Source organism: Poecilia latipinna, unplaced genomic scaffold, assembly GCF_001443285.1.
Source record: "Poecilia latipinna isolate Pla-1442-1.1 unplaced genomic scaffold, P_latipinna-1.0 Scaffold142, whole genome shotgun sequence".
Lineage (NCBI taxonomy): Eukaryota > Metazoa > Chordata > Actinopteri > Cyprinodontiformes > Poeciliidae > Poecilia > Poecilia latipinna.
Window position 1 is genome coordinate 333176 of NW_015112758.1, and position 21887 is coordinate 355062.

Sequence of the window (21887 nt, forward strand, 5' to 3'; positions counted from 1 at the left end):
GGACAGGTGATGAAGAAGGTGCTGAAATTAGAGAGCGCAAAGGGCTTCTTTCATGAGTAATGTCTATGTTTATCTGCGTGACTGAGCGTTAAACGTGTCTGCAGGACTGATATCAGAGCGTTTTTATGAGCTTTACAAATAGGCAGTGATGACTTTTTTCAGACCAGCTGGACATTCAGTGGACATGTGATAAGAACCCAAAAATGTACAAAGTTGGTCCCATTTGGGTTTGAACTGCGTGATCGTTGGTAGAAGAAGACTCGGCTCTTCCAGCATGGAGTCTGCATGTTCATGTACATGTGTGGGTTCTGCCCAGGTACTCCAGGTTCCTGCCAAAGTCCAAAAACAGGACGACAGGTCGACTGAGCTGGAACATGTTGGCGAGTAGAATGACTTTTCACCTGGTTGTTGACTGAAATGGGTTTTGGTCCTGCAGCTGTGGTAGAGCCAGACACCTGGCTGGAGGACCTGAACAGTCAGTGAAGGAGAAAACAAAGTGAAACAAAGCTGGTAATCAGTTTGACTCACTAAGAAGCAACATGCAGTTTTGGTTTGTGTGGATGTACCATTTACTTAGCAACAAGAATCTGATGCAGGAAATCTGCCGCCACGGCTCCACCTGGAGGTAGCTTCCCTTCCTTCAGGTCGGCTCTCTGAAGGTCAGAATAACAGCTTCTCCTGTACCGAGGTTTAGAACAGCTGAAGAGACCCAGAACTCACCAGGCAGGTCGTCTGGATCTCCAGCAGTCGGACAGAAAGTGATGCTGAGGTTGTTACAATGGCAACACACACTGAGATGAGTAAAGATGGATGAATCACATGGTCACTGCCCAATTCTCCTCTGTTTTTGTTAAATGAATCTAGCAGATGAATAAAAATCAGTTTTAAAACTCATAACTGCATATTTATTAAATTCCACTGTAGGACTTGGCCCTTTATAAGTTGTGTTTAAAGCTGAGTGTCTTTTCTTGATCATCTATGCATCACGTCAAACATGAAGACGTTTATTTTCTATGCCCAGCCTCCCTGGCGGTCTTCCTGGGTCAGGCCAGGAGGCCGCCCCCCAGGCTGACGGCGCCCCCTATTGACTACCGCTGAGATGAAGACATCTATAGGCAGCGTCTTTGTGCAGCTCCTCTCTGTTGGACAATCAGAAAAGGAAACATGTTCATGCTTTGATGTGGGTTTCTGAGAAAGTTTTGTGGAGGATTAAAGAACCTGGTATTGCTTTAATCTGAACTCTGACCCATGTATGACAAGCAGAAAGTTTTAAATCTTTAGTCCGACAAGTTGACTGCTTGTTCACTGATGACAGAAAAGAGCTTTGTGGCTGTTTTAACTTTCTAAGTGCCTCTCCTGGTGTGTTGTGCTTGTTTTTTAAACAGGAGAAACTTCTGGCCTCTTTGTCAGTGAGAGGAAAATTTCCAGTGATGACTAAATCTTTCTGACTGGGACACCCTATATCCTTACAAGCCTTGGCTGGAGCTGTAGGCTGTAAATACTAGACAAATCTTTGTCTGATTGACCAGTATTAGTCAGATGGCACATATTTATATGGTTAGCTAAAAAAGGGGGCAAACCCTGGTGATTTCATATTTTCCACAGCACAATCTGCAGTAAATGTTCATTTCCTGAAGCTGGTAGAAAAGTGGAAATGCGCCAGCAGCGCCGTTGGCTGGATAGCCGTTCTTCATAGCTGCACACACTTTTCTTCTTAATGTCTTCATTTATTTTTAGTAGATTGCTCAGTTGTATCGGTAGTTGCCGAGTCACTGTGGCTATGGGAATGTGTGGGCAGCTGAATATAAATGGGTTCTGAAGAACAGACACGTTGTTGATCAGACTCTAAACAGACTTTGTTCTATTTGTTTCAGACGTCATTCACACCCAGGGGCCTCTGGACGGGAGTCTCTATGCCAAAGTTCGTAAAAAGGAGTCTGGTGAAGGAGCGGTCACGTCTAATGGCCTTCCAGCCACGGCTGTTGAACACGCTCTACCTGCTGGTGACCACGCCCTGTCAGTGAGCAGCGATTCAGGAAACTCCACTGCCTCTATCAAAACTGACCGAACGGATGAAGCCACATCAGCACCTCATGCTTCCACTGTGAGCCAGACTCACGTCGCCCTGGATGAGGCGTTACCTTCAGTCCGTCAACAAGCTCCACCAGCACAACAACCAATAAGTCCCAAGGAGAAGAAGGAATTAGAGCAACTACTGAGTGGACTGGAGGGGCCGTTGCACAGACAGGCCTACTTGTCCACACCAACATCTGCTGCCGCTGCAGGAATGCTTCACCTGGTGCCCGCCCAGGTCCATGTAAATGGGCACAGTGGTATCGATCGTGAAACGGACATCCTGGATGATGAATTGCCCACCAGTCAAGAGGGGAACAGTGTGGACAGTCTGGGGACGTTTTCCTCCACAGATGGACGAGCTACACCGGCTGATCTTTACTACCAGTCTGAGTCACTTATCAATGGCCAGGAACCTGTGCCGTATCTGGAGCGCAACATCCCAGAGAAACCTCTGGAAACCATTCAGCCACATGTCGGCAGATCTGATAAACCTGCTGCTCTGATCCAAAGTGATTTAACCCCATCATTGGAAAATTACATGGCTACCCAGAACGGCAACTTGTTTCGTTCTCGTTCGTTTGGTGCCGAGCCAAAGTCCATGCCACAGGCTCCCACCCGCACCACCAGCAGCAGGGACGCCGTCCAGCGTGGTCTCAATGTCTGGCAGCGATTTGGAGTTCCAGAGGAGCCAGTAACTGAAGGAATCACATTCAGTCCACTTCCATCTGCATCAATGTCCACTCACCACAGCCTGCCGCAGTTCCCACACCGCCACAGTGCTTCTCAGGAAGAGATCGAGCAGTCTATCGAAACCCTTAACCGACTCATGTTGAACCTGGAGCCCAGCCGTTCGGTCGTATCAAAATCCCAAAGTGCTCCACTGAGGGACATGGTGGTGACCACGCAGCCGTCCTTCTCCCAGAGCCAAACCAGACCGTCCCTCCAGACTGATGCTGCCCTGAACGTTGCCGCTCCAGTGCCCAGCCTGGCCAGCAATCTGTCAGTAGCTCACACATCATCTGGGAAGCCAGGTTCACCAGAGCCCTCACCTTTCAAAGGATCTCCAAATTACTCCTCTGCAACCAGTGGTTCATCACAGATCCCTCTCTCTTTAAGCCCCCACCTTCAGCTCAAACCTATCAGCACATTCCCGACAAGCATCCAGCCCTCAGATGTTTCAGAGTCCCAAAGAAGCCCAAGTTCTGCCTCAGCATCATCTCAGCCAAGAGACGCTGAGCCAGAGGAAGTCTTCAATGTAGAAGGTCTGGTGGCCCAGAGAGTGGCAGGTAAGACCTTTTCATCTGTTGTGTTAGAAAATAATGTCCTACCTTTTTTTTTATTTATTTTTGGGCCACTAAACATGTACACACCCAGTTTGGCCCTAGTGGGTTCTCATCTGCCATCAACATGAAGAAATTAAATAATCTGGAATAAAGTTGGGCTGCAGTTTCTTGACATCTTCTAACCTGCAAACATCACCAATGCCAGATTTTGCAGAGGTTAGAGATCTACAGCATTATATCAACTTTCTAGAGCACAGTTAAGCCATTCATGTTTAGAAACAAAATAGGACGACTGACAGAAAATATATACGCTTCAAAATTTACACAGAAACAGTGTGGCTGTCCAGAGGTCCACCACCGAAGGGTCAGCAGAAAGTATTGGTCAATTCCAATTTTATGTCTGGACTTGGTTGAAAGACAGATTCATCCAGGGAAAACATCCAGGCTTGGCTAAAATCTCCTAAATCCTTGTGGGAGAGAGTATTCTGTATTCCGGTTTGAAGGAAACCAACTGGAATGTTTGGGCCACAATTCCAGAAGTTCTGATCGGCACAAAAACAACACGGGTCATCACTGAAAGAAAACAAGCCCTATTGTGAAATGTGGTGGTGGCAGAATGTGTGGTTGGCTTTCTTCAGACGGAGCTGACGTTTCATTTAGGCGGATGAAGTTAAGAGTAATGTGTGTCTGTCTGCCAGAACGCTGAACAGGTTGTTACTTTTCATCTTCAGAGTCTGAATGCAAAACAAAACATTACCAGAAGAAAACATATGTTTTGGTGGTCCAGAGATAGAGGGGTCATCTACCCAGGTTTTAGTTTCTCTGCCCTGTTCAGTTTGCTTTTGGGTCCAATTGTTCAGAACTTAAGTCTCATTAAATGTGTAAACAATCTCTAAATAATTTGTCTTGGTTTCACAATGTTAGATTTAAAAACCTGGAGTTGTTTTCTTCATAAAGTCCACACAGCTTGCCCTCATTTGGTCTTCATCTTTTTGAGGGGCAGGACAGACCAGAGGAGAAAAATGGCCGAAGCCGTTGGCTGAAACATAAACACGCTCTGGTCTTATCTCGTTTCCTGGCCGTCTCCATCACTCAGCCTTAAACAGGAAGAGGTTTCCAGTCCGGCAGGTTGTCAGAGTAAAAGCATGTGACATCCTGCAGATGGTCAGACAGCGACGGAGAGCAAGGCTTCTGGAACCAGAAACAAGCTTCAGTTCATTTTAGTGCTATTCAAATGTTTAACTTGCTGTTTTATTTTAGTTTTGCCGTCATGCGAGAGAACGATGTGTGTTTTGAACAGGAGCACATGATGTCTGTTATCTTCTGCTGCTGCTGTTATTTTCAGATGACCTCATCCTCCCTCTGCTCGTCTTTCTTCTAGTTTATCATAATCTCCTTTCTTTCATCGTTCATCTGTTTGTCCAGAGTACTCGGCTCGAGTCCAAAACATCAACCCCAGCATGACCTCTTCTCAGTCTGAGCACCGCCGCTCTCACTCCCTGTCGGGTTGGTTCTCCCAGCCGGTCTGAAGGAACGCTTCAGGAAAACAGGACATGGTTCTCCTTGTGTCTGAGCGTTCCTTCAGTCTGAGTTCAAATCTCGTTCTGCTTTGCCTTTTCGGTGTGGTTGGCTTTTGTTGGCATTGAATCGTCTTTATTTCACCTCTTCTTCCTCAATAAAAACTCTTTCCGTCTCCAGCTTGAGAAACATCAAACTTCCTCACCACTCGTGTTTGTTCTGAGCTGCAGTTTCCTCTCTGAAGGTGAAGGAGTGGTCCGAACAGACCAGAGGGGATAACTTTAAAGTTTCACAAGAACGGGACAGAGGAGGAACAAAGGCGGCTCTGTTCCTGCCAGGAGAGAGCGTGTCACAAGATCTGTTTTGCCAAAGTTGGGGAACAATGAGCCAGGATACACTGGCCTCATTCAAAACCGCTTTTATCACTTCAACCATTTTCACGATCTACTAAAGCAGACAAAGTAAATGCAGACCACAGTTGTCCTGGTTGGAAGCATCAGCGGACCTGAGTTTGTCCTCTGGAAGCCCAATCTGCACCACGGAGGAAGATCCTCCCAGAGATTCAACACAAACACAAACGCAGAGGTGGAATTTGGTCATGATGGGAGTCACATTACATCACAGCTGCCTTTACTTCAGGAATAGTTAGTTTGGTTGAACAGGAGTGTCTTCAGCCTCCAACAGGAGCAGGTGTGACGATCTCTCAGTTCTGGGATCAGCAGCTGTTAACCATTAGCCGTTACCACGGTAACAGCGTACTGTAACAGGGAGGTATGTGTTTTTGGACACATCTGGGCCTCAGTGGGTGTGTTTCAGTTTTAAAACCAGAAAAAAAGCAGATTTTTCTTGAATATGAGGCGAGTAGAACAGCTGTTCTCATGTTGTGTCCTCCACTTTTCCATTCAGTCTGGAGAAACGCTGCCATTTACAGCTGAGACCAGGCGTTCGCCCACGCACCGCTCCGTCTTCAGGGTCTGCAGACTGAACACAGCAGCAGAGTAAACTGCATTTCCACTTTAGCTCAGAAGCTAGAGGTTTCCCACAGAGTCATAATCCAATATGGCCACCTAATGTGAAACTGTTATGAAAGTTGAAGAAATAAAATGTTTATTGGCGCTTCTGATAGTTTGTATTGGATCAGACCAGCAGTGTCAGTGAGCTGTCAAACTAAATATTTAGCTTAAAAATAAATATTTGCCTTCAATCTATATATTTGGCTCACTAAATAAATATTTAACATTTTACACATTTTAAAGGACTTCCGTCAGTAATAAAGAGGGCGAAAATGAAATACTTGATTTGGATGTAAAGCATCTGTTGGATTGTCTTGGTAACTTAGAGCTGCAGAGGAAACTGCCTCCAAACAAACACAAACTAAAATGTTCTTCGTCTTGAACTTGTTTTTTTCCTGTTTTCCTCCAATAAATACATCTTGACACAAAATGTGATGATCTAACACACTGATTCTGTTTCTGCTTTCATGTCATTTTTCCAACCTTCCACTTTACAGTTTGTTGCCTATTTGCATAACAATCTTAACTCCAGTCCTGTTTGTTGTTGTAATGCTGCTAACTTTCTGCCTGGCTCTCCAAGTGGAAGCAGATTAATGAAAATCAGCTTAACTCAGCGCTTTGAGGAGCCGCCGGTGTTCGATTTGATGAAAAAAGGAGCCTGTTTATGACTGTATTCACCCAGGTTGAGAATTTAACAGCATTTATTGGATATAATGCTAAAGTGTTTGTGTGCGTTTGCTCCTTTAGCAACTTTCTCCAGCGTGCATGTTGTATATGAAAGGATGCTTTGCTCGGACCAACAGGCATTTCTCATCTCTGACCTTTAACCCTCATTTATACGTCACCTCAGGGGTCCAGGCCCGTTCAGCACCTTCAGATGAACCGACAATCCTTCCCCGACATCGCATCACCAGTGAGGGACACTCTGATGACGCGCTGTCCCCAGATGTGCCTGTTCGTTCTCCAGTGCGGTGCGTTTCTCCAGAGTTCGTCAGCGCCATAGCCATGAACCCTGGGGGCCGGCCCAAGGAGGTAGAAAACCTGCTGCAGATGCATCAAGACATGTAAAGTGATTGTTTTCTGATTGGATCTTTTTCCGCCTCTACAGAAAAACATGCACAGCTACCGGGAGGCCTTTGAGGAGATGGAGGGAGGCCCCATCAGTCCGACACCCACAGCTGGTGGTGAGGCGTTACCCCAAACCCCCGCCTTCCCCGTCTCACCGCAAACCCCTTACTTCAATCTGTGTAAGTGCCCCCTCCGGCTGACAGATGGCACTGTGGAGCTTTGACTTAGATACTCATGTGATTCATACATGATTGATCATTTTTAAAATACAAGTTAAATTACAACCAACTTTTCTTCCCGTTTGAGATTTCCCCCATATGAAAAAACAGCAAAGAAGATTTGAAGGATTATAATGCTGGTAAAAAATGTGACCATTCAATCTAGATGTTTAAACTCTTCTTTCTATTAGTGTCTTATGGGTCATGTTGTCTTAACTTTTTTCAGTTTATGAAGTTCTGTTCTAGTTAACCTTTTGCCAAAATGACCTCTGAAAAACATGCAGAAATGATGTTCCTTCATTGGATTTCAGCTTCGTCTCAGGCTTTCAGACGTCTTAGCTTATGTTCACACAGCAGATGTTGATGCTCCATTATGACTTTGTTGCGTTTGTTCATTCTACTAACGGAACGTGACCGTAATCAGACTTCTGTTTATGGAAGCAACAATGGACGCCGCCGTCTATGGATTGATTTTCTAATTTGGATCAAATTGTTATCCCAAATAGTTAAAGTAGCCAACTGTCTTTCTGTTGATTAGCTCCATCCAAAGAGTCAGCACTGCTTGCTTCAGCCATCGTTTGTGTTCAGATTTATTGTGTCTGGATTCTTCTGGTGTAGTTTGACAATGCATGTAACACGTCAACGACACATAAAATGAAACATGACCATTCAGACTTCGGACACTTTAAAAACTATCGGATAGGTATCTGATTTGTACCGCATATAAAAGTGGCATAAATCAGATTATTTTAAGGTTAATAGATCTGAATTGGGTAATTCAGAGTGCCAGGCAAAGATGGGCTATGGGTGGCCTTCACCTGTATATGAACGTAGCCTAGAGGCCAAAGCACACCGCATCCATTTTGGTGCCTGATCCAACAGGAAGTCAGGTTGGATGCATCTCCAAGGACCAAGATAGCCCTGGGGTCTATTTTGGTCACACAGCAAATTGAGGGGAATGTCATGAGTGAGACACAGTGGCAAAGTAAAACATGTGCATTTTGGGAGGATATGCAAACTTAAATCTTTTACTCGCCGAAAAAAGCAGTGTACTCAGAGCTCAGAATTACCAAAATAAATTAAAGAGTGACACGGCGATCTTCTTCAAGCAGCTTAGAGTTCACTGCCAAACTGACTTGTGTTTATGTTGGCGGGATTTTCCAGTTCTCTCTCGCAAATACTCGATCTCCATAGAGAGACTGCTGTGGTTGAGTCTTCGTCAGGAAAAAATTGCCGAGTCGGATGCAAGTGATGCGTTTTGGACCCAAGTTAGCCTAATTACAACTCCATGCCTAGTTGCTAGTTACACAGCTCAGTTCCTCTGCTGTCGTCTTTACGTCATCCTAAACAGGAAATGATGTTCTTAAGAACATTACAGAGTTTTCTCAGCTTGACACAAAATGCAGTGTAGAAGTAAAAATGACCAATTTTCCAGCCAGTCTTGTTGAAAGTGCATGTTTGAGGATCAGTGCAGTCTGTTCTCAGTAGTAGATGCTGAAGGTGCTTCAGTCTTCATGTCGCTCCACACTCGTACCATCTATCACCAAAAGGTGTGGTTTCAAAGAATTGATTGCGATTCTTTGGTAAGTGGAGGACGCACGGCACTCGCTGGGAGTCCCACCGTCCCAACCCGTCAGCCATACTGACCCCTGAACCCTGTTCTGTTCCTGAGTGTCTCCCTGCCCATCACTTATCACAGCCCTGCACGGCTTTGGCGTGAAAATCACACGAGAGCAGCACTGTGATGAGACTGCAGAGCAGCCAAAGCTTCCAGTGAGAACTGAAATGATGTTTTTACAAACCAAACTCTCAGCAGCTGCTGCTCTCCCTGCTCCTGTGACTGAGTTCCCATTGCTGCCCTGTTTCACTGCCACAACCTGCTTCTTTCATTGTTACCTTTTTGGCATGAAAAATGGTGAATCATCTCAGTGATTCAGCAGGAATAAAATCTTTTCCCAGAAACATGATTTCACCAGTGTTTGGTTGTTGCATTGAGTCGAGTCTGTCCCATACTTCATTCAAAGCTGAACAGTGGACGTGCAGTCACATGGTTGCAGGATGTTGGTATTACTCACACCTTACATACAAGACGCAGACCACCTGGGGTCACCCTGGTGCTTCCAGGAGTAAATGCCACGGAGCCACACGTTTCTTCTCTTCCATTGACAATGACACTGCTATTTCCATTCAAGAGCTTTTTAGCCATTTTGACAATCTTTGTAGGTATTGTGTGAATATCCATACAAATTACCATAATCCATCACCATGTCTGAAATGCTCCTTAAGACTATTCATGTTGCCTGCAGACATAAAACCGGATAGTAGAAGAGGATCAGTTGAAGCGAAATAGTAACATTGCCATCAGGGCAAAAATCTGCATAAAACATGGCAACAAACTTCTGGACAAATTCCCAACATTTTGCACAGAGCTCTGTGGAAAATAGTTCGACTCAAGTCTGGTGATGAGAGACGAGGAGGAAAGGAAGACACCTCCCTGCCAACAAGATAATGCAGCTTTTATCATGGAACTGATTTCAACGCTTTGGATGAAGAATGGGAGAGCCTTTAGTACATCTTCATAAAAGGTTAAAAGTTGTTTAACTGATAATGTATGAGTCTGTAAATCAAATGTCTTAGTTTGAACTGGTAGGAAAAAAGTGTCAATCAAAAGGAGCAAGCAGGTATTGCACTATTATGTTAATAATAACCTCTTATGATCAGAGGTTCTTTGACTTTATTTCAGTTTTAACTTGGATGTGTTTATGCATCTTTAATGTTTAATGCCTGATTTGCTTCATGGGTCCAGACAGGCATAGACCCCAAAACCTGTAATCAGAGGTTCTTCATAGGTTCATTGGTTCTGCTTTAATGCACCTTGTTCAACTAGGCTGGGTCAGAGTTGACTGAGATTGGTCACATGCATGTTTTGATCCTCCATCAGAGCATGAAGCATGGGAACACCCACCTGAATATGTCTGTCTTTGTACCAACCAGACATGCTGACGGTTCCTTACCTGGTTGGTTGTTCAAATCACATTTCTAGGAGTTGACAGAAATAAAAATAGCATCCTAAATGAAACCACAGTTTGTAAGTCATACGGTCAACAGGTAGCAGCTGTCAGCATGGCTGTAAGTCTCTGTCTTTGTGTGGTGCTAACTGCCCCGTTTCCCTCCAGGTCGGTCTCCTCCTGGTCTTGCCAAGACTCCCCTGTCAGCCCTGGGCTTGAGGCCTCACAACCCGGCAGAAATCCTCCTCCACCAAACAGGCTCAGGTTGGTCCTGAAACCATGAAGATGTCTTTAGGGTCATAGGTCAGGGATTACTGTGCAGTGGCCTCCTAATCACTGTAACAAGACCTTCAGGTCATCTGAAGAAACAACGATGAAAAGAATGTTTAAATCAAAAGGATGGGATGTTGATTTGCTTAGAGCTGTAAGCTCCAAGAAAGATGAAACCACCATTACTAGAACTGTGAATTCCTACATCATGTTGTTCTTCACAATATGTTGTTTCTGGTTATCTCCAATGATGCCAAACAGATGATGAGAGCAGTGAAAGGGAGGAAGGTAAGGATTAGAGATTGTTGCTGGCACTCAAGCTCATAATCAGTAGCCACCTCATTTATCTTAAAAGGCATTTATCATCACTTTTATAACTTCTGTTCAGGCTAATAGCTCAGGACAGGTCCATTCCCCCCCCACCAAAAAAACCTGCCTCAATTGAAACACACATGACATTCGGGAACACAAATGAAAGTTGGCACAGAGTGTTAATTTTAAAACACAAAACTTGGGTAGCAATGCAAAAACAGAAAAAAACACCCAACCATGACAAAAGTAGTCATAGTCTGCACTTTGAATGGGAGTTCATAAAGTGAAGGTTAATATGGTGATTCATTTCATGTGGAGGAAGAAGTCAAAAGAAACAAAACAGACCAAAACTTTACCCAGAGATTTAGGGTGTTTTCACACCCAACAGTCAGACTCAGTTTTATTGGGGACCAAAACTGCAATATTTGTTCCATTTTGAGATCCTGCGGATTCTCTTTCACATTGCAGAGTCAAACCAACCAAACCATTTAAGCAACCAGTTTACCTACTCACCTGTGGTGGTGCTGCACCAAGAACCACTGAAGGAAACGACATGAAAACAACAGTTTCTGGTCCGCTTGGCATTCACATATGCCTTAGAATTGCACTAGAGTTCACTTCGGCTGAGTCAAAACCTAGGTTTGTAGGTGGACCAGAGTTTGCCTTTTTGGTTCCTTATTAGAGTTTGATTGCACATTCACACCTCCCCAAACAAACCAGACTTGAAAAATCTGGCTCAGTCACAGAAACATGCTGCAACAGCTAATTTTTAGCATGGATGTTTTTTCCGGCTAAACTTAATTCTCGTGAATAGCTACGTCTGATGTGTTGCATTTTTATCCCTCAAGCTTTGGTTTGTTCCTTCATAGGAATTCCCATTGTCCAGTTTCCCACTTCTGTTTACTTCCATTAGAGCTCCTCCTCATTTCCTGGACGTGCTCCCTCTATCCTTTCTCTTCCTCCAATAAGAGGGCACACATCCACTTGATCCCGGCTTTGAGAAAGTTTTTTTATCTACAGAGAAATTTGTGTGGCATCGTTCAGTTCCAAGAAACGAATCATTGTTAATATATATATATATATAGTAATGCCATTTTGTCTTAGTGGGCATCTATCAAAAGGCTCAATGTGTTTAAAAAAACTGACTGGATTTAAAAAAAACCTTTTTGTCTTAATTTAAAGGGTTTGTAAGTTTTCTGACTGTTGATGGTGATGATACGCCCTTTAAGATCCGTCTCAGTTGTCCTCATCGGCATCATCAGTTACTCATCTTTTCTTTCTTTTTTAAAAAGGAGCATTCGCTATTAGTTCCTTTTCCTTTGACTTGATTGTTCCCTTGTATTAATCTCTTGCTCAAGGGAAAAAATATATAAAAACACAAATCAGAAACCTATCATCAACAATGTACAGCATGAGGCTTTACATTTAAATCTTACACTCTTTTTTTTTTTTTTTTAAATCAAGGCCCAAGAAGCTATGTGGAGTCTGTGGCGAGGTCAGCGGTGGTAGGCGGACAGCCACCAACATCACCTCGGAGCCTTAGTCCACCTGGAGACATCAAGAGTCAGCAGCGAGGTCCAAGCCCAACCACTCATACACTGAACCCACCTTTATCCAGCAGCAGTCCCATCCAGGACTCACAGGGGTAAGTCAGTTACATAGTGCCAACTTCTGGTCCTTGAACTAAAGCTACATTCATACACCAGGCAAATGCGGCCCATACAACCCAACTAACAGATTTCTTCCCTCAATTGTAGAGATCTCCAAGCAGAAAGCAGCAATAGCACTCCCTCCCAACCGACTGTTGATTCTGGGTTCCACTCACACCCTCCAGAGAGTTCGTACCCTACTCGCACGCCATCAAATCAAGACCTAAATCCATCCACTTCTCCTTACTTGGACTCCAGCTCTCCAACCTCTTCCTACCTTGGATCTACAACCCCAACACTGTCCTATCTTAGTCCTAGCAGCCTACTGGGAAGCTATCCAGGCTCTGATCCCAGCCCACCTCTCTCAGAGCTCTCAAAGACCACACATGGCAATGAAAGTCTTCAGCTACAACCAAACATCCACAGCTCCAACTATAATCCCATCCTGCAGCAGAACTTCAGTGTCAAACAAGATGGATTCATCCAGACAGGTCAAAAACCCCCATCCAACAACTTTGAGGTAGTAATGGCAGATCATGGTGGCAGTCCAATCCTTGGTCATCATCTGCCTCAGGGAGCACAGAGCAGTCCAGTTCTCAGCAGACAGACTTCTCAGCACAGCCCAATCCTCAGCCGGCAGCCCTCCCTGGGTCAGCCCATTCAGAGCAGTCCTGTGCTTAGCCGACAGCCATCTGTCACACACACTCAAGGAAGCCCAGTGTTGGGCTGTCATCCATCTGTTACACAAATGTCCCAGAGAAGCCCCAGTTTAGATCGTCACCCCATGCACAGTGGTTACACCACACCAGATGAAAGACATGGGAACTTGTCGAGGCAGAGTAGCTCTTCGGGATATCAGGGGCCACCTACTCCCTCCTTTCCAATTTCCCCTGCTGGCTACTCGGATGGGGGGACGATGGGGATGAGTGTAGGTTTCAGGCAGGGTAGCCCAGCCCCTGGCTTCCAGCCACAGCTCCCAGAAAAGAGACGCATGTCGAGTGGCGATAGACCAAATGGAGCACCGTCCTATGGGACGCTAAATGGGAAGATCATGTCCCCAGTGAGTGGAGGGAGTACTCCTGGCTACTTCCACACCCTCTCAGACTTTTCACGGTTCAATATGCATGGTAAGAACATAAATTTAGAGAAAGCATACTTATCCAGATGTTCAGAGGGTTCCTTCCAAGCAACCTCTAGCAGAATTAATAAATATCTGAATTTAGATTTGTCATGTCCTCAAGACAATATTTATAATGTGATAAAAGAGCCTTCAAGCATTTTTCTATAACTGTATATCATCATATCACATCTTTCACAAACAAAGGTTCTCATCATAGTTTTATTCTTACTGCAGATGGAAGCCCGGAGACCAAGCTGAATGTTAAATTTGTTCAGGACACTACCAAGTTCTGGTACAAGCCGGACATCTCCAGGGAGCAAGGTACGCTGCTTTTAGACTGTTCGCGTTCACATTTTCAGCCTCCGTGGGGTAATTCGTTTTAGTTGTTGGAAAAGAGGTTCCTCACGTTCAGAAGGACCAGTGTGGATTTTAATCCTGGCTGGGGGATATTGGACCAGATCTTTAACTTAAATAAATTATTGTTTGGTTGTCTTGACCATGTGTACTTTGTGGATCTGGAGGAGGATCACTAAACAGGTCCCTTGAGGTATCTTGTGTGGGGTGAAATTATTTTTTTCAAGGGCTATTCTCTCTTTGTATGCCCAAAGCTCTGGCTGTATCCACATTTTCAGAACAAATTTGTCTTGTTCCTACTGTGGGTTGGAGTGTTTTGTGTTCATGAACTGTATCTGAAGGTGTAGTTACGAAGGAAAGGACTGTCTGTTATTCTCAGGTTACCATCTATGGTTCTGTTGTCTTCAGCTTCTGAGGGGAGCACAAAGTAGAGCCACTGCTCCTCCTCAATAAAAGTAATCAATTGAAGTAATTCAGGTTGATCAGGATGCTTCATGCATTTTTCATAGAAGCAGTGAGGAACTGGCTCTAGCACCAACCCCGGTTAAGAACTTAAACCTCACCGGTGGAAAAGCCCTTCTTGATATGAACTTATCTTTTAGGATGTTTTTAAGCCTGATTGTCTAGGGCACTGTGTTTGACCAAAATTGCAACATATATTGACATTTCAGCAGGTATGGTTCACTTTCACACTGCATTGTATCAAACAAACCACACCCTTTAAGAAATCGTTTATCTCCTCTCTTTTGGGGCCGCTGCACTAAGAAGCTCTGAAGGAAACAATACAAAAACCTCCGACACTGAGCACAACCTCCTTCTTCACTAACTGTTAATAAAAATGGAGTGGTGTTAGATTTTATTGATTGTAGGATTTCGCTTTTGTCTTTGGTGCAAGAACACAAGCCATTTCTCCTGCTAGCGCTCAATACACGTCTGTGTTGGTTGTATTTAGCCATTCTGTACTCCACTGCAGTCCGCTTCCTGGTTTTGGGGCAATCCCCAGTCCACTTGGCATTGCATTCGAACAGAACCAGAGCTGCTGCGAATGCACCCTTGGCTTCACCCACCAAACATAAATCTGGACACTGGCCGAACCACTTCAAAATTCCTTTTTTTGTTTTGCATTATGATTCAAGTAAGGAGTCATTTACAGTTTATCTTGTGTTCTTTAGGCTTGGTTAAAGCTGGGATGTTCACATACTTTTAGAAGGTGTGTTATGTTTTCAATTAATGCTGCACAGATGGTTAAATCTTCATGGTTTTCACTCTGAGATGATGGACATAATATCAGTGGCCCTGTAACATCATTTTGTAGAAATAATGAATATGCATGTGGTCTTTGGTTTGGGTCAGTTGACACCAGCCATCCTGCATGCTTTTTCTCCCTTGCGTTATATTGCATCATCTTGAAATCATGCACAATTGCAATGACATCAGGCACATGCAGTTTATATTTAGTGCAGTCCCAAAGAGTGAAAACCACAGCATATGTAGAGAATTACTGAATATCTGATTCATCTCTCTTAAACTGTCACATGTGCAGAAGTGCGCCAGTCAGGACTAAAGCTTGTCTCCTGAGTGTCTGAAACAAGTTGTCATGCTGGAGACTAAGCCCGTGGCTTGCTTACTTAAATTTTTTTAATCTGCATCATTTTAGCTTCTTCCTATCTTTAAATGTTAGCACTCAAATCTAGTTAGTGTCACTACTTTGCTATGGCTAAGAGATTAAATTGAGAAATTACAACAGTCTGTTTTTTTGTTAAAAATATTAACAAACCAGAGTAGTGACCCTAGTGTTGTCATGTTCCTGTTACTCCATCTGCTGGAACAAAGCTCATCTTTTTGCCCATTATTTTTAAAATCCATGCAAATCAATATCTGGCCATTAATCTCATGATACACTGTTCTAAAACTGTGGTTCCCAACCCTGGTCCTCAAGGCTCACTGTCATACATGTTTTAGAGGTTTCCCTGCTTCAATGTGCCTGACTCAACTGATTGCAGTTCAGCAAACGCCTGTTAATCAGTCATCGATTGAAATCAGCTGGACTGAAGCAAGGAAATACCTAAAACATGCAGAGCAGGGGGGCGTGAGGACCGGCGTTGAGAAACAGTGTTTTAGAAGGTTTATACCAGAATAGTGTCTGGAAATTGAATAATAAGAGATTCTCTTGTATAAGTTGTCTATACATTTTCAGTGGAGCTCTACAGAGGCACAGCGATTGGCTGGTTGACCATCTGAAGGCGGTCCCAGGGCTCAGACGACAAAATGTTACTCTCAACATCCACACTTCCTCTGAGGTATTCGTAAATATGTTGTGTGATTACAGCCATCAACCTGCTGAAAGACAGAGAGCCGGGAGCCTTCGTCATCAGAGACAGCCACTCGTTCAGAGGGGCGTACGGCTTGGCCATGAAGGTGGCGTCCCCCCCACCCTCTGTGCATCAGAGCAAGAAAGGTAGGAGGCTTCTGTAATGCCCCAGTTAAGGCTGAACTGAGAACTGGTTCGATGTTAATCGGTTGTTGTGTTCCATGCAGGTGACATCTCCAACGAGCTGGTGAGGCACTTCCTGATTGAGAGCAGTCCTAAAGGAGTGAAGCTGAAAGGCTGCCCTAATGAGCCTTATTTTGGTAAGCAGAACATCAGCAGGCATCTTTCTACAATTAGACAAATCAAACACCAGATGCTACTTTGAGTATGAAAGATTAATTGACAGTTGTTTTTCTGTTTGGCAGGTTGTCTCTCTGCTCTGGTCTACCAGCATGCCATCACACCTCTGGCGCTCCCCTGCAAACTCCTCATCCCTACCACAGGTATTGCTTGACCTTCCACTCTGTTTAGAAGCATTGCTTTGGGGTTTTTTAAGGTTGTAAATGTGCTTTCTGTAGATCTGATGGAAGAAACTCCAGAGGTCACAGCTACAAACCCACTAGCTGAAAGGCTGAAACAAGGAGCAGGTAACACATCTAAAAGCATCTAATTCTGCTGTTGAAAGTTCAGTTATCTGGTGTCAGAGGCAGCGTTTAGATTCTCACAACCTGACTCCTTGTTATCTCAGTGCAGAGGGCCCCAGCTGAGTCCCATGGTAAAGCCATTTTCACATCTGGAATGTGCATCTTACATGTTGGTCTATGTTCTTAACAGCAGCGTCCAGCATCTCCTCAGTAACCTTTCTGTGGAATGATTTTCCTCCTAAAACTCCCAGATTCCTTCCTGAAGCATGATCCACGTTAAAACCTCTTCTGCATGAACAGAGGTGATCCTGCTCAACACGTTTGATCCATCTGAGGTGATTTCTCTCTCCTCCCAGCATGCAACGTTCTCTATATCAACTCGGTGGAGATGGAGTCCCTGACGGGTCCCCAGGCTGTAGCCAAGGCGATTTCTGAGACGCTGGCTGCTGCTTCGCCCCCCACCGCCACCGTTGTGCACTTCAAGGTGTCTTCCCAGGGCATCACGCTCACAGACAACCAGAGGAAGTAAGTCAGAAACATCCTCCCCATTCTGACACCAGTCAGAATAACACAAAGTCTTTAGGCATACCAGAGATACATGGCGCTGCATAATGAACTAAATTCAGACTACCTAACCACACATTCTCAGATACAAACTGAGTGTTGTTTAGATCACGTAACTGGTGAATAAACTCAAAATGACCAAAACATTCTGGTAGAAAGTTTCCACAGCAACATTTGTAAGCAGTTCAATGATAAAACTGATCCACAAACATGATTTTTCCTCTTTTCCAGGCTTTTTTTCCGACGCCACTATCCCGCTAACACCGTCACCTTCTGCAATACAGACCCTCAGGACAGGAAGTGAGTCAGACATAAATCTAGAGTCATGATTTCTTTTGTTTTCAACCCTTTTCTTGTTACATGTATCAAAGAACAAAATGTGAAACAAAACTAAAGCAGTTGCTATGCAGCTGTAACCAACTTTTCTCTGTAAAAACTGGACTGTTGGAGAATTTCCAACAAATTCAACATTCACTGTTGGGCACCGCCAACTAAATCGTTAGCTGTGCTACTCGCATCATTAACATTAGTTTTACTAACCCTAAAGTGCTATATCAACACACCATATCAAACTTCAATGCAAATGATATTTGCCCTTGAAAGACTACAACCCTCAAGCATCAATTTAATTTGACATTATAATTTACATGTTGTATAACACCTTTAGCATTTATGTTTATATCTTGTTCTCTACTGTCCATGTTTTATTTGAAGAAAACTTGAGGGGAAACAAAACTGCTGTGTAAACAGACTTCAAAATAAGAGCGTGTATAAATGTCTAACACAGATTTTAAACTTTACTCAAATGAAAGTTCATAAAACAGCCAAGTAAATTACTGTTTAGAATTTATTTGGAAAAATATTTAGCGAAAGCTAAGTGTGCTCAACGCTTTCAAAGTTAGCAAACGCGCTGAATGAAAAATTAGCTCACTATTAGCAAATTAGAGGAAATGTGACCTCCACAATTTTCTTTTGCAACAAAAATATTTCGGCCAAGATGACTAACAATTGTAAATAAGGTGTTAATTACAATCTAGTTTTGAATCTGTTAGAAAATGAAGGGACTGCAGATTTGTAAGCATTTTTGGGAGTAAAACCTTTGAAAGATCAGAAGGATTTTAAAATTACAATTTAGTTTCCTTAGAGGAATGTGAAGAAGCTTTAGTTGTGACTAGAGGTTCATGTTTCATCATTACTCTGCATTTGAACAGTTCTCTCTGTGTCATGAAAAAAAACTTCCCTAACTTGTGTATTTTTTACCCTTCCAGATGGAGCAAACCTGAGGGCGGCCCGGCCAAGTGAGTGACCGCTCCATCAGCAGCGTTTCCTGCCCAATCCGACCTTTCTCCTCTTTAAATCTCTCGTTTCTTTTCAGGCTCTTTGGATTCGTGGCACGGAAGCAGGGAAGCACAACGGACAATGTCAGCCACATCTTCGCGGAGCTGGACCTGGACCAGCCGGCCAGCGCCATCGTCAACTTTGTGTCGAAGATAATCGCCTCGCAGACCCGATGAGGAGCGGGCTGAACCTCCCTCCCTCTTGGCCCGGTTCCTTTAAAACCTTTGGTTGCTTTTCATTTCTTCTTCGATGTCGGCCTTTTTTCTTGCTCTGTCTCCTTTAAGACGTGTGGTTGTTCTCAGTTGGGCTTCAGAACAGAGCGGAGGAAGTGACGGATGGGGGGTAGCTGTGTTTGACGGTGGGATGGGGGGTAATTAAGCCTCCAGGGAAGAGGGGGTGATTGTGTGCAAATATTAACATTTTTATGTTGTTTTTTAAGGAGGAAGTGAAGTTGTGTGAAGGTGGATTGTTTATCTTTCAGACTGCTCAACCAAAGATTTAACAAAGGTAGTCCAGGGTGTGAACCGTGCACCGCCAAGGGAGGGTCACAAGTATTCTTTTGTAAAACAAATATGGCTGCTTAGTCCAAAAAACCCAAGTTTCTGTCTGTATGTACTGATACTGTAGGTCAATCCTGCACCACTGCTGTCTTACATGAAACACTGTTGGACATTCTGCAGCTGGTGGGGGTCTGTAAATATTCTGAATGGCTTTTTATTTTGGAGTAGGACTAGTAGACGACATCTGGCGTTTGTTTTCTAAAGCTTTGAAAAAAATATATCCACGATGTCTTAAAGATGCAGAACTGAAGCTGATGACCGTCACTGTGCCCTCGCTTCATGTCCGCCACCATCGCAGCAGTTTAGCTCATGACTGAAAGGCTCAGAGCTGATCGTTCTTTACGGCTCTCGGGTTTTTGTCTGTGGAAACGAGTCAGAACGCTCACCCTACCCGAAAGTAAGCTACATCTATAGATATATATGAGTTCTATATATAAACTTCCATTGGTTTAAGATATTTATTTTTTGCTTCATTTTAACTTGTATACCTGTATTATAAAGTATACATTACTAAAAACAGAGAAGATGGCTGAGAAGTTGTAAAGCGTGTGCTTTTAAAGTGCATCACTGTCGTTTTGAATGTTTTTCACGTGTTGTTTTCTTGTAACACTCTTGTTTTTTGTTTTATTGGGGAAATATTTTGTATAAAATATTATTGAAGTCCAAATTGGAGTTAATCTAAAGTGAAGCCAGAAACAAATGATTTGTTGCCTTGAACCTGCCTAGAAAGTACATCATCCACATTCAGCACCTGAAGTATGTGGGATGGTATCGAGGTCCAGTCTAATATGGATTTCATTCTGATCCCTCAGAGTCTATTTAATCTCTTATTACCCAATGAAAGCAGCAGCCATGATGAACAGGTCAGAATCTCTTTACCTGTAATGTAAAACTGGGTCCACTCACTGACCACAACGGGTCACCACAACCTTAACCATCCAGGAGGAACGGTCTGACATGGATGCAGATCATTTAAGAAGACGGAAAGAATTGTTTCATGGGGCTTAGTGACATAAAAGGCCACTGCTGACCGTCCAGAACCCTCAATGCCTTGGCCTATACAAAGCCTTTGCTTTGTATAGGACAAAGAAGCGCAAGGTTGTGAAAATTAATGCAATTGCATCTAGACCAGAACATGTAGACATAGAGATGTTAAACCAGGTCGTCCAGAGCTCACACACTCCAATAACACAACAGACCACAGCAAATTAGGACTGAGGCCTAATGCAAACCCAAAATTTCAACCCAATTCAGCTCCATTGATGCATTGCCTAACAAAGTTAAACCTCCTCATATTCCCAAAAGACAGAGGAAAGATTTCAGGATGAGAACTGATTCAACCGGACTCTTCGTCTGCAGGTGCAACATTGAAAACCCAAATCCTCCCAGTCAGGTTAAATGAGACACTACTGCCCTCGTGTGGTGCAGAACAAGAACTACAACAGATTCTAATTCAGTGTTTTAACTGTGTTGGATGCGAAATCAAATCTGAGAAATTAAGAACTGGTTGGCAGCAGGATGATCGATTAGACATATTTGGAGCCTTATGATAAATTTTTAAAAAATGCAGCACTTACAGGGTTTTTGTATCTAGAATGTATTTATTAGCTGGGGGCTTGCTCGCTCAACTGTAACCGTAATGCTGCAGACTAATCTCTACACAGCATCCAGTTTTACTCAAACCAGGCCCGTCGGTAGTTTATAGATGCTCTTGACTCGGCTTATGCAACAACAAAAAAATTTAAAAACGTCGGTTTTTGCTTCCAAAACAATTACCGAAGTAAAAGGACTTTGAGCTAAGAGTCCAGATTTGTCTGGACTGTAGAGTGTATGAATGATCTACAATTTCTGTAAAGAGCTTTGTTGATTTTGGTTTGCTACATGGTATGCATTTTATCATTTCAGGTTGATAAAAACATTAAAAAGCAGTACAAATCAACATGTTGGAGTCTTATTTTGGTGTATTTTACTTATGAAGAGTCAGTTTATTTTGTTGACTGGAGAAATATCCTGAAAGAGTCAAACTTTATATGCTTGTTTGGGTGACTATTACTGGGATCTTAGGAAAGTTGTGTAAAGATTATTACAATACAAACAGAAAGGATTTAAGATAGAATTTGTGCATGGACCTTGTAAAGTTTTAACTCTAGTTGGTATTAGATAGAAAAATAATCTTTAACCTAATCAGTTTCTATATTTGATTAGTGTGTGGTTTCTAGAGCTGGCCTGCCCTTTAATAAAAGGGTTAACATTTTAAAAAATATTAGTTTTTAATATTATGTTAATTCATTGTGCAAATAATTCAGTTAGGGTTCATCAGTCCACCTTCAGCCATTTTAAGTTTGAACCTGTATAAATTAGTCTACAACCCCCCGAAATAAGTTTCACACATCACAAAGTTAGGTAAAATAAATAAAAATAAAGCAATTTAGGAAAATTAGTCCATTTTATGTTAAACGGGATTTTGAGCTGTATTATTGAGGCATTTTATGTGATTAAGGTTTAAAAATATGGAGTCTGGAATAAGTCTGACAAGCTCTTAACGTTTTAGATTAGACTAAAGCTAATACAATATAAATAA

At 43.2% G+C, this 21887-nt stretch overlaps 1 protein-coding gene across 15 annotated transcripts in view; it reads left to right on the forward strand.

The window, feature by feature from the left end:
- Nucleotides 1-21245, forward strand: part of tns1b (tensin 1b) — a 140282-nt gene extending 119037 nt beyond the window's left edge. For 8 of the 15 annotated variants that reach the window (XM_015029057.1, XM_015029058.1, XM_015029062.1 and 5 more), the window contains 18 exons: nt 1875-3362; nt 4785-4865; nt 6741-6922; nt 6999-7137; nt 10353-10448; nt 10716-10742; nt 12231-12411; nt 12524-13542; nt 13770-13856; nt 16219-16347; nt 16428-16520; nt 16626-16703; nt 16779-16847; nt 16949-16975; nt 17201-17369; nt 17640-17708; nt 18677-18706; nt 18784-21245. In XM_015029057.1, the coding sequence (XP_014884543.1) occupies nt 1875-3362; nt 4785-4865; nt 6741-6922; nt 6999-7137; nt 10353-10448; nt 10716-10742; nt 12231-12411; nt 12524-13542; nt 13770-13856; nt 16219-16347; nt 16428-16520; nt 16626-16703; nt 16779-16847; nt 16949-16975; nt 17201-17369; nt 17640-17708; nt 18677-18706; nt 18784-18922 (4103 nt within the window). In that variant the 3' untranslated portion in view covers nt 18923-21245. The remainder of the gene's footprint in view (nt 1-1874; nt 3363-4784; nt 4866-6740; nt 6923-6998; nt 7138-10352; nt 10449-10715; nt 10743-12230; nt 12412-12523; nt 13543-13769; nt 13857-16218; nt 16348-16427; nt 16521-16625; nt 16704-16778; nt 16848-16948; nt 16976-17200; nt 17370-17639; nt 17709-18676; nt 18707-18783) is intronic. The other 7 variants (XM_015029061.1, XM_015029070.1, XM_015029063.1 and 4 more) reach the window with 6 other exon arrangements.
- The last annotated feature ends 642 nt before the right edge of the window (nt 21246-21887 follow it).